This window comes from Sinocyclocheilus anshuiensis, unplaced genomic scaffold (assembly GCF_001515605.1).
Source record: "Sinocyclocheilus anshuiensis isolate Anshui unplaced genomic scaffold, SAMN03320099.WGS_v1.1 scaffold283, whole genome shotgun sequence".
NCBI lineage: Eukaryota > Metazoa > Chordata > Actinopteri > Cypriniformes > Cyprinidae > Sinocyclocheilus > Sinocyclocheilus anshuiensis.
Window position 1 is genome coordinate 2,692,300 of NW_015549605.1, and position 14,530 is coordinate 2,706,829.

General features: G+C 38.4%; 1 protein-coding gene across 1 annotated transcript in view; it reads right to left on the bottom strand.

The window, feature by feature from the left end:
• Positions 1-14,530, bottom strand: part of LOC107658868 (myoD family inhibitor domain-containing protein-like) — a 24,080-nt gene that overhangs the window by 1,814 nt on the left and 7,736 nt on the right. Inside the window, exon 4 of the mRNA XM_016447555.1 lies at positions 4,673-4,966. Coding sequence (XP_016303041.1) covers positions 4,673-4,966 — 294 coding nt within the window. The remainder of the gene's footprint in view (positions 1-4,672; positions 4,967-14,530) is intronic.

Consider the following 14,530-nt stretch of genomic DNA (forward strand, 5'->3'; position numbering starts at 1 on the left):
GTGTGTGTGTGTGTGTATGTGTGTGTGTGTGTGTGTGTGTGTGTGTGTATGTGTGTGTGTGTGTGTGTGTGTGTGTGTGTATGTGTGTGCGTGGGTGCGTGCGTGCGTATGTGTGCGTGTGTGTGTAGGAGGTGAAGACGGCGGTTTAGCAGCGGTGAGAGCAAAAGAGGAATCAGAGAAATTCAAAAGGAACGAATTCCACTTTTGGGTTGATTAGTAGCTTTGTGAATAATGGGGTTATTATCATGCAAAAGCACAGGGTTGGTCACGTAAAGCTGATTAACAGCGTCCAACATTTTCGCCAGCAAATTGGCGTGTTAATGCTGTCGTTTCCCTCATCTTTGATTAACATTTAACCTTCCTCTCGCAGGGCCGCCACATACGATGCCAAATTACTGTTGTTTAAGATGACATGGATACACAGTTTTGCAGGAGCACTGGCCGACCATCTTTTAGGAAATTGTGTAAAAAATAATAAAATAAATAATCAAAAACACAATGTATTTACATAGAGTAACCAAACAGCTAAGTGGCCTGTTCGTGAATATATATTGTTTTAAAATGACCATCTGTCCATCTGTTGGGATATTAAATAAATAAACAAATAAATAAATAAATGTTTGTTTTACAAAATTAACTGTTAACTGTTTGTATAAGTAAAAACTTTTTTTTTATAAGTAAAAAAAAAAAAAAAGGGGGGGTTTTGTCAGCGCTTGCCAGCAATCTGTTATACGTAAATAAATAAAATAATTAGTTATTAATTAATTTTAGCATAACCGAAGTATACTGTACTGTTTGTGAGTAAAAATAATAAATCAACAAAAGTTATGGTACACTGTAAAACATTTTTTTAGAAGTTGTAAATAGACTATTGCAGTATTTTTTTAAATTTTTGTCTAATTTTCACATTTAAATTAATGTGTTACTTGCCATTTCTTTGTAATTAAATGTGAAATTTACTAGCATTTTCTGTGTTCCATGTTTCTACACCAATGTTTTTTTTGTTTGTTTTTTTTTTAGTGTAGATGACTTTATCAACGGCTGAAGCCTTACCTCTCTCAATAGAGGTAAATACTCATTTACTTTACAATCAGACTGTAGTGTGGTAATATGTACAGGGCATACAAAGTTAATGTGAATTACAGAAAAACCTAACTACAACAAAAATGGCAATGTAAAAAGAGAACATCTTTCACTCAAACTAAGATTACAGCTTCAATAAGCAGAAAGATGCACACATTGCGCTTCCGCATAAACAGTGCCGTAGAGAATAACAGTGAACCCCTACCAGCCCGGACGTGCCGCTCGGACCTCTAATCAACTGTAGAACACAAACCACGGTGCATTGGAGAAATCACAGCGATGTGGTGTGTATCGTTAACAGCCTAAAACGTGAATTTGCATGGCTTTCATCAGTCCGTGGTGAGCTGTCAGAGAGATCGCTGGGTTTGATTGGGCTCTGGTGAGGGAGAGAGAGAGAGCAAGGACGAGGCCTGAAGACCACTGGATGTTCATGTTTGTTTGATCAAAGTGATTTTTTTTGTAGGCGGTGGAGCTGACCAGCGGTGGTGCTGTGCAGCCTGGACAGTGTTTGAACATGAAACAAGTTTGCATGCAGGCCCACCAAAGGCTTAAAACACCAGCTTTCTGAAAGGTCAAACAGCTGTACTTTTAGATTTCACCCATACCGACTTATTGGACAGCCACGTCAACCGTTTACAAATAAAGTACTTATATACGATACTTATTAATCAAAAATGGCATGCTTGCTATTTGATTAGTGATTAATTTAATAGTGATTCGATTTGCGCCATACCAGTGTTAATTTAGTATCCTTGAGATACTATTCTAATTTTTACTATTCTAGCAATTTTGTTGTTTTTTTGTAATTTTTTTAAATGTATAGTTTTTATTCATTTTATTTCAGTTTTAGTTTTAGTTATTAATTTAAGTATATTAAGTTAAACTAAACGAAAGTGAAAAATGTTGCTTTGGCAACGAGCTGAACTAAAATATGTTAAGGTTTTTTTTTTTTTATTTGATGTTATTTTATTTTATTTAAAGTTCAATTTATCTCAAGTAATGACATTTTTTTTATGGTTTCTAGTTTTAGTTAACTATAATAACCCTGTGCCATCCTATTAAACAAGTACGAAAAATTACACGTGTCCACATCGATTTTCCTTGTCCTTTTTTTAGCTAACAATTTCTTTCTAGAAATGGATTTAAAAGCTACAGTACATAATGAATTCCCTTGGATGTATAATTTATCAGCAGCGATTAGTGTGAATCTTAAGGAATGAGAGTCTGTGTAATGTACACAGGAGACGGGCTGCCTTATCTCAGCTGCAAAACCGACACCGGCCCAATGAGAGGGTTCATGTTTAATGTCAGCCCGAGCGGAGGATGCCCAGATTCCGCCAGGCCAAAAACAGCCCCAGCACCTCGGAGGAAATAGTTAGAGACATCTGGAAAACTCCAAAGGCTAACATCAAAAAGAAAGGAAGCGTGACATAAAACAAGCTGGAAGAGTCGCAGGCCGGCGAGCAGTGAAGAAAGACTGACTGCTGCATGGGTCGTACTTGGCGGCTTTAGTGACCAAATGAGAGGGGGATAAAATAAAATTAAAAAGCAGTTAATTTGCAGTCAATACGGAAGTGAGCGCAGTAAACTTTTTGAAAGAGAGATCCGGATACGCTGGGGAAGCTGCAAAGATGGGAAAACATGGCATTACGATGCACCGCTAATAACCGCGCTAGCTTTCTGCGTACACCCCGCAGCCTTAATTGAATTTGTCAGAGGGATTTTAGACGACTGCGTGCTTACAACACAACACAATCACAAACACGCTATCACTCAAGGTCCTAACCCACCCGCAACGGAACAAAAGATCTCTCAATTAGTTGATTTTCTGCTGGGGTTGCTGTTATCGCAGCCGGCGACGGCGGCCAAGAACACGAGGAATTGCAATCCCCTGAGCAGAGATCTTGTAAAGCTTTATTCTTCAGCTTCCCAGGCTGTTTAGAGGCTAATTTCACAGGCAAACAGATTATGGTAATCCATGTAAACATTAAAACACAACAGCTTGCTGTTTTCCAGGGGGAAATTACTACTTGAGAGAACATATTGATTCAAAACACAGTTCTACAAATAACGCACGCACGCACACAAGCTGTAATGAGACAGACTTATTGAACTGTTCACCCAGCCCCCCTCCCTCCAATTAAGATGTGAAAACTATGACACCTTTTAAGATACACATTTCTGTTAAATCCGTGGGGAGATGATAACGTTTGCTACACCTCACAGTAGGCTCCTACTCGCTAATCACCTGAGTGATAAATCCTTTCGAAAACTTTCCAGTCTTGGAAAATGTTCATAGTTTTCGCCTGTTCACAAACACTGAACACTGTGTCCCCCAATAAGTGTGTGTGCCTAAGGTTACTTTTATAATAAATAAATCTTAATATTAAAGAAAATAAATAAAAATGAATAAGTAAATATAGAAACGAATTGATGACTCAACCTGCACGTAAGACTGTATTACTCAAATTATTTTTATAAATACAAAAAAAAGTACTGTCCAATAAATATAGTACAAGAAGGTCTTCTCTTAATAAAACCAACTACTGTAGCAAAAGCAAACACCAACAATGTACTATGCATAGAGCATATAATTATGGTTAGTGACTATGAACAAAAGGCTATAAATAAATGAACAAATAAATGAATAAACAAACTAAATTAATTTAAAATTAAACTTATAAGAAAAAAAATATAGAAGAAAATTAGAAGAAAATATAGAAGAAAAAATTTAAATATAAAAGAAAAATCAAATAAAATATAGAAGAAAAATCAAATAAAATTTCAATTTCTTTTTTCCAAACTTCCTGAAACACATCAGCAGGAGAAAGTCACACTCGTCAAGCTATTTCATTTAATTTTTAAACGCATCCGGGCTTAGTACAGTCACTGGTGGTATCCCAAGCCATTCAGAATGGTGATTCCCAAATTATCGCTTCTAATTCAGCTGAATGCCAGGTCGCGTTGAATGAAACATAGAAAACATACAAAGTGCTTTACAGAAAATCCAAAGTGCTCAGCAGGCACAAGACTTTGCTTGATTTAAACGGGATATGGTATCAGACAGGCATGACTGAACATCATGCAGTAAAGAAACCGCAATACATGACCCAGAAAAGCATCGCTGGTACACAGGAGCAAGGCAGAGAGCCGGTCTTAATGAGAGGACACTGTAAGAGAAGGTAGCGTCGGCCCCTGCTGAGGTGGGGCTGACACATGGCAGACCCCCTGCTCTCCAAAGTCTTGTTAAAAGGTCACACCTTGGTGACCATTACTAATGCACCAGCGATCTCCTTCATTACTGCCCTCTCCTTACCATCACACCTGACAATGCGCAAGTTGCTTTTTTCAGCTCGGCCTTCTGTTTTTCCTTCCCATTTGCGAGACAATACAACACCACAGAAATAAAGAGATCAATCTAGTTGGAGTTATGAAAGATGAAATAAAGCAGTGCATTTATGGGAAACAGAACAGAAAAGTCACATATTAGTTGTGGTTAGACGAAGGGAGGGGAAGACCAGGATAAGAAATCTGCAAGCACATACGAGTTTGTGTGCGAGTGTATGTTTGCGTGTATGATATCACGTACCCTCTGGAGTTGAGCCGGGTTTATGGGAACCTGTCGAGCTGCTTTTGCTCCTTCTGCTGCTGTCGCTGTTGACCGACAGACTAGAGCGAAGCTTTCTCTGCATGCGGTGCGAGACGGGTGACGGGTGCTTCCTGGACTCAGATGTGGGGCCGGCGGAGGGCGGCTGTGTGACCCCGTGGGGCGTGCCGTGGCCGTTACTTAGCACCGTGTGCAGGCCGTTCTGCTGTCTGGCAGCCTCTCCGTCGATGCCATGCTGCAGGGATGTTGCTGGCTGGGGTAGAGGCTGAGGTTGAGCTAAAGAGAAAGAGATAGAATTTTTTGTAATCATCGGTTTGGACCAGAGAGACTTCACAGCTGGATTGGTAATATGGTGTTCTGGCTAAATTACTGGCCTTTTATAACTTTTATTGTAATATTAAAAATTTAAAACAAGAAAAGAACTTTATTGCGAAACATGAATGACAACTTTAGTAAATTTCAAGTAAAAAACAAACCAAGAATTTTATATTTAGCAAATATTTACCAAAATTTTAATCACAAACTTTACACAGGGGATTCATATTCCATCATGCCCTGTAAAAAACTGAAATAAGGATTCTGTCTCCCATTCCAATTGCACTTAACAATCCCAGTTCATTAATGAGCTAATTATCAATATAGTTTAGTAATTTCAAGGGAAAATAGGAAAATAAAAAGCATGCAATTACCTGTTCAAATTTAGTTCATCACGCACGAGTGCTTGATTGTATTTTTATTTAATTTGATTTATATGTGTATTTCTTTTTTATAAAAACAGTTCTCAATTCCCAATCCTAACACTATGCGCTCCATAACCTGAATACACTCTTCCATAAAACCAGGCGCTTTCAGTCTTCATACATGTGACACACATGACAAGGTCGCAGTCTGACCTGAGAGGCTCTATCTGATGCAACAGTAGCCATAGCAAAGTGAGTACTGTTAGTGACACTAGTGTGCGTTCAGCTCTACTGGGATTCTTATGTACTCTCCTACAGGATACGCACATCATGTTTATTGGGCTCCTTTGAATTATTCATCATTTTCCTGTATTTCTGAATTTTTTTTTTTTACTTTATTCTGGCTTTTATGCAATGATCTTTGCATTTCGTCTGGTGTGTTTTAAGGCAGCGACACCTGAATTTCTCAGAGAGCATGTGAAATGAGTTTTCTCTTAATTACTTTTTCCTTTCTTTATAACAACATATCATCCTGGGCATCCTGCGCTGAGGGGAATGTAAAATAACACAATTAAAAACAGGCCATGGCGACCTCATCAGCCAGCTGTCCATGTACACTACAGCTAGCAAACAGGAGCGATAACACTGTCAAAAAAATGTAGGGAACCAACAGGATACTCTATTGGCTACCAAGAGGCTTCATTTGTTTCATTATGATTCAATTAATTTTTGTATATTTTATAATCACTATACAAAGTGTGGAGTAGTGGTCACCAAAACTCAAGGCTAGAAGGGTGCTGGTCAGTGCTGTTATTGTTAACTAAAACTATTTAAAAATGTTTTTGTTAATTGAAATAAAGCTAAAAACACAATATAAAACTTAGATACAATATTTCTGAATGTAAAAAAATTAAAATGAGCTTTTAAAACAAGTTTTCAAAAAAGATTTATAATATATACATGTATTCAAATTTAAAATAACTTCAAATTATTATATTTCAGTATAAATATAGGCCACTTTCCTAGTAATTAAAGTACTTTTTATATTTTTACGGTAGAAAATTTACAAAATCTCTTCATGGAACATGATCTTTACTTAATATCCTAATGATTTTTGGCATAAAAGAATAATCATTAATTGCTAATGCTACAGATATACCCGTGCTACTTATGACTGGTTTTGTGGTTCAGGGTCACAAATGGTCTTTTCACCAAGAAAATTACAGTAGCAGTTTTCATCAAGGTTTTTTTTAAGTAAAAATAAATAAATAAAGGAAAACTTCAGTTTCTTAAGATAACATCAGGTTGCTCCAAAAGGATTGTCCTTATAATAAAATTTACTGTAAGATGTTTTATTTACACATTTACTTAAAAATCGAATACTGACTTGCTAGTTAAAATTATTACATTTTACATTTTCTATTTTTTATTTTTTTTGCACATCAACAGCCTTTGAGGTTTTAAAATCCTCAATACAAAAGCTCTTCATTGTCACTGCATGCTTGGTAGCTACCTTACTTACAAAGAAAGTCAAGTTTTAAAAACATATAAAGGCAACAGCAGTTATTAAAAAGCAATAATTTATTAACTGTTATTTGTACATCAGGACAGTCCACCCGGAGCGGCCTGGTGTTAAGTGTCCTGCCCTAGGGCACAACGGTGATGGTTTATGGATCCTCCCTCCCTTGCAGCATTTTGAACCAGACCTGATCTTTAATCACAACACTACATTACCTTCTGCTTCACCAGACAGCCTCAAAAGCGGCCCAGTCAGGAACACGTTCCACATGCATCTTGCAACACGTTGCCAACAACAGAACAGAGAATGCTGTGGGCATCCGGTGCACACTGATAGGATCGCATGGGCTTGACGAAAGCCCAAAGGCCAATGCAACCCACAAGAAAAGTTCCCCCTCGATAAAATATAAATGTTGCCTTCAACCCGAGGTATGATAGGTGATAAAAATTGAATACCCGCACTAAGCGTAAAAAACAAGCGTTGTATTGCAATCGGTGATTGTACACAAGCTGACAGGTCGCATTAAAACACCATGTTATGGTGCGGAAGGGAGGGAGGGGCGAAAAGAAAACAGTCCAAATTGGTCTTCTAACCGCTCTGCTTCCAACATATCAACAACTGTTGAGAGTGTACATTTGTAGTTGAATAATACATGGTATTCCTCTACACACTCTGTCAAACACATCACAGGCAAACAGGGGGTGAGTGCTTCTTGACTGTCTAAGTAGCATCCCAATTTGGTCCCCTGGATCTGACAGCCTCAAATATCCTGGGAGCATTTTTAAAAGGCCAGTGTTTGATGGATTCATGAAGAACACACAAATATAATTGCCATTTGTCACCGCACGTTCGGCGCACGCCCCACGCGGGGACGGTGAGCCGGGACGCCCAGGAGAGACGCCGCGCCACCGTGGCGTCGCTCTCTATGTAAAACTGTGGATAAACACCCCTTTGCCTTAGTGTCACAGAAAATAGCTCCGCTGGAAGAATTTGAAATTGTACCCCAAAGACGTGGAAGCAGAGCATGGCGGACCTCCCAAGAACTAATATGTATGAACGTCAACAGCGTGGAGCGGCATAAACAAGACAGTGAAAATTCGGTCAAGCAGGAGGGATGTCGGAAAGGAGGTGAGATGGGGCAGGATGTTCTCTCATTTGCACTGCTATCTATGGAGACTGAAAGGTAAAGAGAGAGAGACAGGAAAAAAAAGAAAAGTAGGTCCCTGTTTTTTTGCGGCTTGAGGCCTTTTAATATTTCATCCTAAGAGTGGAGCTGTTTGCTGTGCCCCATTAGGACGCCCATCAAACGGAAAATACATTAATTCACCTGTCAAGTCATGTCATCCAGCTAAACAGCCCCCATCCATTTCTTATCATCATCTGCTAATGGCTAACAATCATTACCTGTACAAAAGAGTTGGCCAGCGAAAAAACACAAAGTACTGGTCGACAGTAAGAACATGAGGGTGAAAAACATCTGAAGTTGAAATGGTCAAGTTAGTGGAAATTTCTGCTTAAATGGTTTGATCTTTTGTAGGCTGAAGTTATAACTGATAACAAGAATAATATGCGATTCTTCCAGTTTTAATCAGGTTTTATTAAAAATGATATAATCTGCCGAAAGCCTAAAGCTCTGGTTTTCATAAATATATTTTTAAAATGACATAAATAATATTATCATTTTTAAAATTATAAAAATTAAAATATTAAAATGATAATTCATTACATATAATTATTTTAAATATAATTAAATATAAAATTATATTAAACTGATAATATTATAAATACATAAATCCATAATATTGTTATTTTAAAATTAAATTTACATGAAAAGATCAATTCTCTAATATCAAATTTAAAAAACATTCTTTGAAAAATACTAATAAAAAGATTGAAAAATAATCCTTCAGTCTAGGATTTCTGTATTAGAATTTGTTTAGCTCTGTGTATATAATATGAATGCAACACAAATAACTGTTTAATGCTCCATGGGCCCGTCTCTCTGATTGAAATGCTAATTTGTAAATGTGCACTGACCTACCAAGAGAGTTTCCACCATCTCCCAAAACAGCCCGGGGTGGCATTTCTCCTAACAAACACCTATGGCAAGCTTACACCTTTCAATCCAAAGCAATATACTCTCTCAGTTGAAATGATTTCCCCGTATTTATAGAAACAAAACCATGGGAATTTGGTTGGAGGGAAGGAAAGTAGAATGAATATTATTAAAAAAGGCTGCAAAAAAAAGCCTTCAGCATATTAAAAATCGTTTATGTCTTGACCTTCCGACTCTGTGGCAAGGTCTTACTTCCTGACAAGAGAAGTAAAAGAATTTAAATTTTCACTTAGGTGATCTATTGGCCAAGCTTGATCCATTTTGTACATAAGATGATTCTAAACCTACCAAATAAAGTGTAAAACGAAAGGTGCAAATTGCACAAAGGTGTCTGGTTCACCCAGAACTTTCCAGATATTATCTCATGCACAACAGCTATGTATATATTTTTTTAACTTTTGTCCAATTTGGGTCTTTAATACATTTATTTGAGACTACTATGTGTCTTGATCACAGTAATTCCCCTGTTCTTTGAAGCCGCCCCAAATGTCACATGCCAGAACTACTTTAACTCTATTACGGCACCTCCTCCGGTTTGCTGGCACCATACAATATCTAATTTCTGAGAGATACCGTAGCTCACATCTTATTTTAAACTCATTTCTAGCAGAAGATGAATAGGTAGTCACTATTACTCAGCTTTTTTGTGCTACGGCACACTTTTAATTCTTTCTGACAATCATTTAAATTTGGCTGTTCGAATGAAACCTGCTGTAGAGAGGTGACACCTGAGAAGGCGTTTAATATTCCAGGGCCACCCTTTTTCGCAGTCATTCACAGTCTGTCCCTCTCTCGCTCGCCTATTCTTTCACTCCATCTCTCTGTAACAATGACAAGCCGAGCCAGGCGCCTGGGATTTACTAATTTCAAATTTAGTAATTTGGCTGCTGATTGAGTGGAAAAAAATAACCCCTTCGGACCTTGTTCTGCTTAATTACATTTTATAAGGCAGCCGGCAACTCCAAAGACAAGGAGAGAGATTGTGAAGGCTTGAGCTTTTCATCAATTATACTTCTATTTCGAATCTGCATTTGCACTATGTGGCATGCTAGCCATCAAAATCATTCAAAACCTCCAGAAAATCCTATGATAGCGTGGAACAAGCACAACCTATTTTCAAATTAATACTAATCGACTGAGTGATCTTAAGGAAGTCCTGTATTAAGATGGGTTTGGATTAGCCACTCTTGGATTGAACACATTTCACCATACACATCAAACAGATTACCTATGTAAAGCAACGTTTGTTCATTCAAACACAGCTAGACATAGCCAATGAAATAGAAACAGAACTAAAAGGGTGTGTTTTTTTTCAAGATTTAACATCATGAATTGTCTTAAATGCAATAATCATGGAGGCATGCTCAAAATTATATTTCATTTCTTTTTAACTGCAAATTTCAACTGCAAAAGGACCCATTATGTTAACATTGATATCGCCTTGCTCTTCTGATTAGGCCTGGGCGATAAAACGGTATCTTATCGGTATCGTATATTTATCGACGGTACACCTTCTTCGATAACGATAGAAAAAATGTTCGATATAGCGCACGATATAGGCACGTGCTATGAGTGACGCAGACAGCACACACAAACACAAACACAGTAGAAGATCTTGATTAGACTAAAACCGAAACCAAGCCATTCACACAGAATGCATATTCAGGGCATTTCTTAGACGGACAAATTATGATTGCTCACACAAGAGATGTATAGAAAGCCATGCAAAGTTAAAACAGTTTAAACTTTTAGAAAACGTGTCACAAATTTGTGGAGGTTTATTCCGTTTCACTGCATCTCATGTTTTTAAGGCAATCTGTGTGATTTTGTCAACCAATCTGCCGAAGGGCTCTTTGTATTAAGCAATGCATAAATACATGATGCTGTTTTGTTTATACTTGCTTATGCAATTTATGAAATTATGTTTGATTTATATGAGTTAATTTAGACGTAATGCACGTTTTTCTTTTTATAGACAGTTATTTGCAAATTGCCCTTTGCGTTGGCAATTTGTGCTGCATTATAATTGCGCTGCATTATTTTGCTCATTGTGCCCTCCTGTGGCTTCGGGCGACAAGCCAAAAGTTTCCTTCAGACCTATTTAATTTGCATATAAAACATTAGAAATTAGATATCTGTTTAATTTTTATTTTGTGTTTGACTGTAAAAACAAAATATTTGTTGTCTCAATAAATTGGGTTAATTTAAAAATACAGTGGTTAAATTTAAACGTTTTTTTTCTATCTTTGTATTAAAAAAGGTTATAAAAAAAGTCAATAATTATCAAGACCGAACGATATGAAACATTATATCGTTGATACATTTTTTAGCTATATCGCCCAGCCCTATGTTATATAAACTGATAGTTTGCTCAAAAAATGAAAATGATAGTTTGCTCAAAACAATCATTGAGCAATGATTTGCTTAGATTTCATAATCTAGAAGGACAAAAACATTATATCGTTGATACATTTTTTAGCTATATCGCCCAGCCCTACTTCTGATTGCACTACAAGAGCTTGTTGTTGTTGCTGCTAAAGTAGGCCAAAACCAGAGTTTTCCTACTTTCACCTTGTTTCGAAACCCTAAACAACATTCACGCAATCCATATCCGCACCTCCTTCCCTTCTATCCATTTCCATCACGGTGGAATGGAAGAATGCCATAAACGCAGAAGTTCTTCACAAACGCGGTTATAAACGCACATCTTGCACAGATTTAGCTGTTTTACACAGCTACCACATTTTCTCGAAAGATCAATTATGACGTGACTCAGACCGAGCCTGAGGGAGCTGCCAAACTTCATACATCGAAGACTGCTCCACCCTCCCTCCCGACGACTGCAAACAAAAAAACTCCAGCAACACAGATGTGAGGAGGCTGGGGGTGTATTTTCAGCTTCAGTTACATCGGTGACTCAAAGATTCCACCAAATTCACAAAAAAAAAAAAAACTCAAAAAGGACTTGCATAAGGATCCAGATGCAGCATGCATCTCCTGGAGGCTGTACAGGACGAGGCCAGACACAAAACGATCCTTACAGAGGCACTCCAGGGGCAACTAAATCCAGCCAGGAGAGTTTATTAAAAATATATATCCATCTATGGACAAGGTTCCTTTATTTGCTCCGTTTCAATCTCAGCATTAACTGCACTAATGTGACAGCTGGGGGTCACTGGACCGTCTTCGGGGTGCCAATCAAGACCTTAAGCCCGGGAATCAGGCTAAAGGACAGGGGTGCTCGTCTGTTTTTGAGAGGCTTTTTAACGGGAGATGGCCATATCGATTTTAGCCGGGACGGGAACGCAGTCTGAATGGAGTCCGTCGGTGGCTCCCTGGTCACCCCCGAGTGATCAGAGGCCTGACGGAATGACCTAGCAGAGGTGCAGTGAACCTGCAAACATGCAGGGCAGGAGGGGAGCACATCACGGGAGATCACTGTAATAGAAAAGGGGTTTAACCTTAATGTTAAAGCCAAAACCCTGTTAGAGGGCCTGTAATCCCTCCCACTCAACTCTCATTTCAAGTGCTTTTGGCTGGAAAAGGCAGCATTGTGTTCAGGTTGCGTTAACGCTCTCAAAAGATGCATCAGCGTACCGTTAATCAAAGCGTGGGCCTCAAATCTACATCTTATTAACAGACAGGCGCCACTTTCCAATCTATTATTCTTCGCATAGTTCAAACCCCAGCGCCGTTTCCCATAATGCCCACCTTGCGAATGAAAAAACACTGAGCTGATGGTCAATGAGAACAATCAGAAATGCTAATGGCGTGTTAAACCTATAGCTCACAGATGTGTAGATCATCTCTTCTCTGAGGTAATTTAAATACATTTTACACACATAAATCTGCAGAGCTCCAAAAGGGCTTCGGCACTTGCGAGGACGCTAATTGAAACGCTGGGAATTTTTCCATATGAAATATGTCTACACCAAGACAATGAGGAAATAATTAGCACAGAGGTAGAATCACAATGGCCATTTTAATCAACCCCTGCGCTAGCATTTCACCCTATTTATTCCAGTTTTGATTCCATGACCCACGGCTAAGTAATCACTTGAAAATTACTTCTCTGTTCTAATGGGCTCTTGCGTCTGAGGAACACGTGGTCTGAAAAATCAGCATCTTGAATCAATCAACTCTTTCCGCCCAAAATGATCGAAATAAAGGCACTCTTCAAAAGTGAATGCAGGTGAAATGCATGTATACTCTCTTAGAAATATTGGTTTGATTTTAAGAATTAATAGCAAAGCCTAATCATGAAAGTCAACAATAAATACCTGATCCTACACCTAACATAACCCCTGAGTGAGATCACAAAATTCTTGACATAACGGAGAGGTGTGGTCTGTGCACAGAATGATATAAATGCTAAAAATGACTGACAATCATGTGAATTATTCAGTGATTAAACACCTCTTGATCATTACATCATTCTCTTGAAATTCATTCAGGACAGAACAAGCTTTTCTGTCATTCAGCTAGGAGGCTGCCACATCCACACATATGAGACTCTGTGAGAATCTGGATGTGTAATGCATTTGTTCTGTGTCATTGTACTGTACTGTCTTCATTGCAGCCTAACATATCAGTGTGCAATTAAAAATGACACCGATAGCTCAAGCATGTTCAACCATCCTCCATTTCTGTTCGCCCATGTAAGTCAATGGACAATGCTGAATAAGCATGATTCATCTCTAGTGAACTCTGCTAGCAAATTAAAATGGAAATATAATAAAATTAGATAAAATGTTGTAAAGTGGCCGGTCAAGTTGATTTCCTATCGATTTCCTGCTCTGGGTTTAAAATATCACATCATACTTCCTAATCCAATTAGCGCACTCACTGCCCTAAGGCCCTACTCTATCCATACTAGGCCAGACAACCTCATATACACTGTATAGTCTCTAGGGCTGTGCGATTAATCGAAATCGAATCGAAATCGCGATTTGAGACGTTGCGATTTGCTAATCGCAAAGCCTGCGATATGGACGCGATATTACTCTGTTCCAGAGCATATGCATGACTGCCAGCCTTGAGTTGCAATCTTACTTGCCCTGGGCAAGAGTGAACGCACCGCCGTTCTCCCCAATCAGCACCGCTCTAGCCAACTGCGTAAACACCCACCATTAAAAAAAAACAGAAAGCGGGAGAGAGACAGAGCGGGATTATGGCGTCTACTGGGTCAGATCGATAGTTGGGCAAATTAAATCTAAAGAAAAACGTATGCAACTTAAGCTTCGAAATGACTGACAACGAACAAAAAAGGTAATTTCCAAGAGCTGCATCACAGCGCATATCAAAAGCTCCCGTATCGGTTCTGTTTTCAGTACTGGAGAATAAAAGATACATTCTTAGATGTTTTTGTTAGTACGTGAACGTTATCTTACACATTTTATCTCCCCAACAGATTAATTTGAAATAAGTTTATGATGCATGTTCGCTATTCCCAATTCAGAAGAGCGCACACACAGCCTGTGTCTGTGAATGCTTCTCATACTCGCTCCTCTCTGCCCCACGCGGCG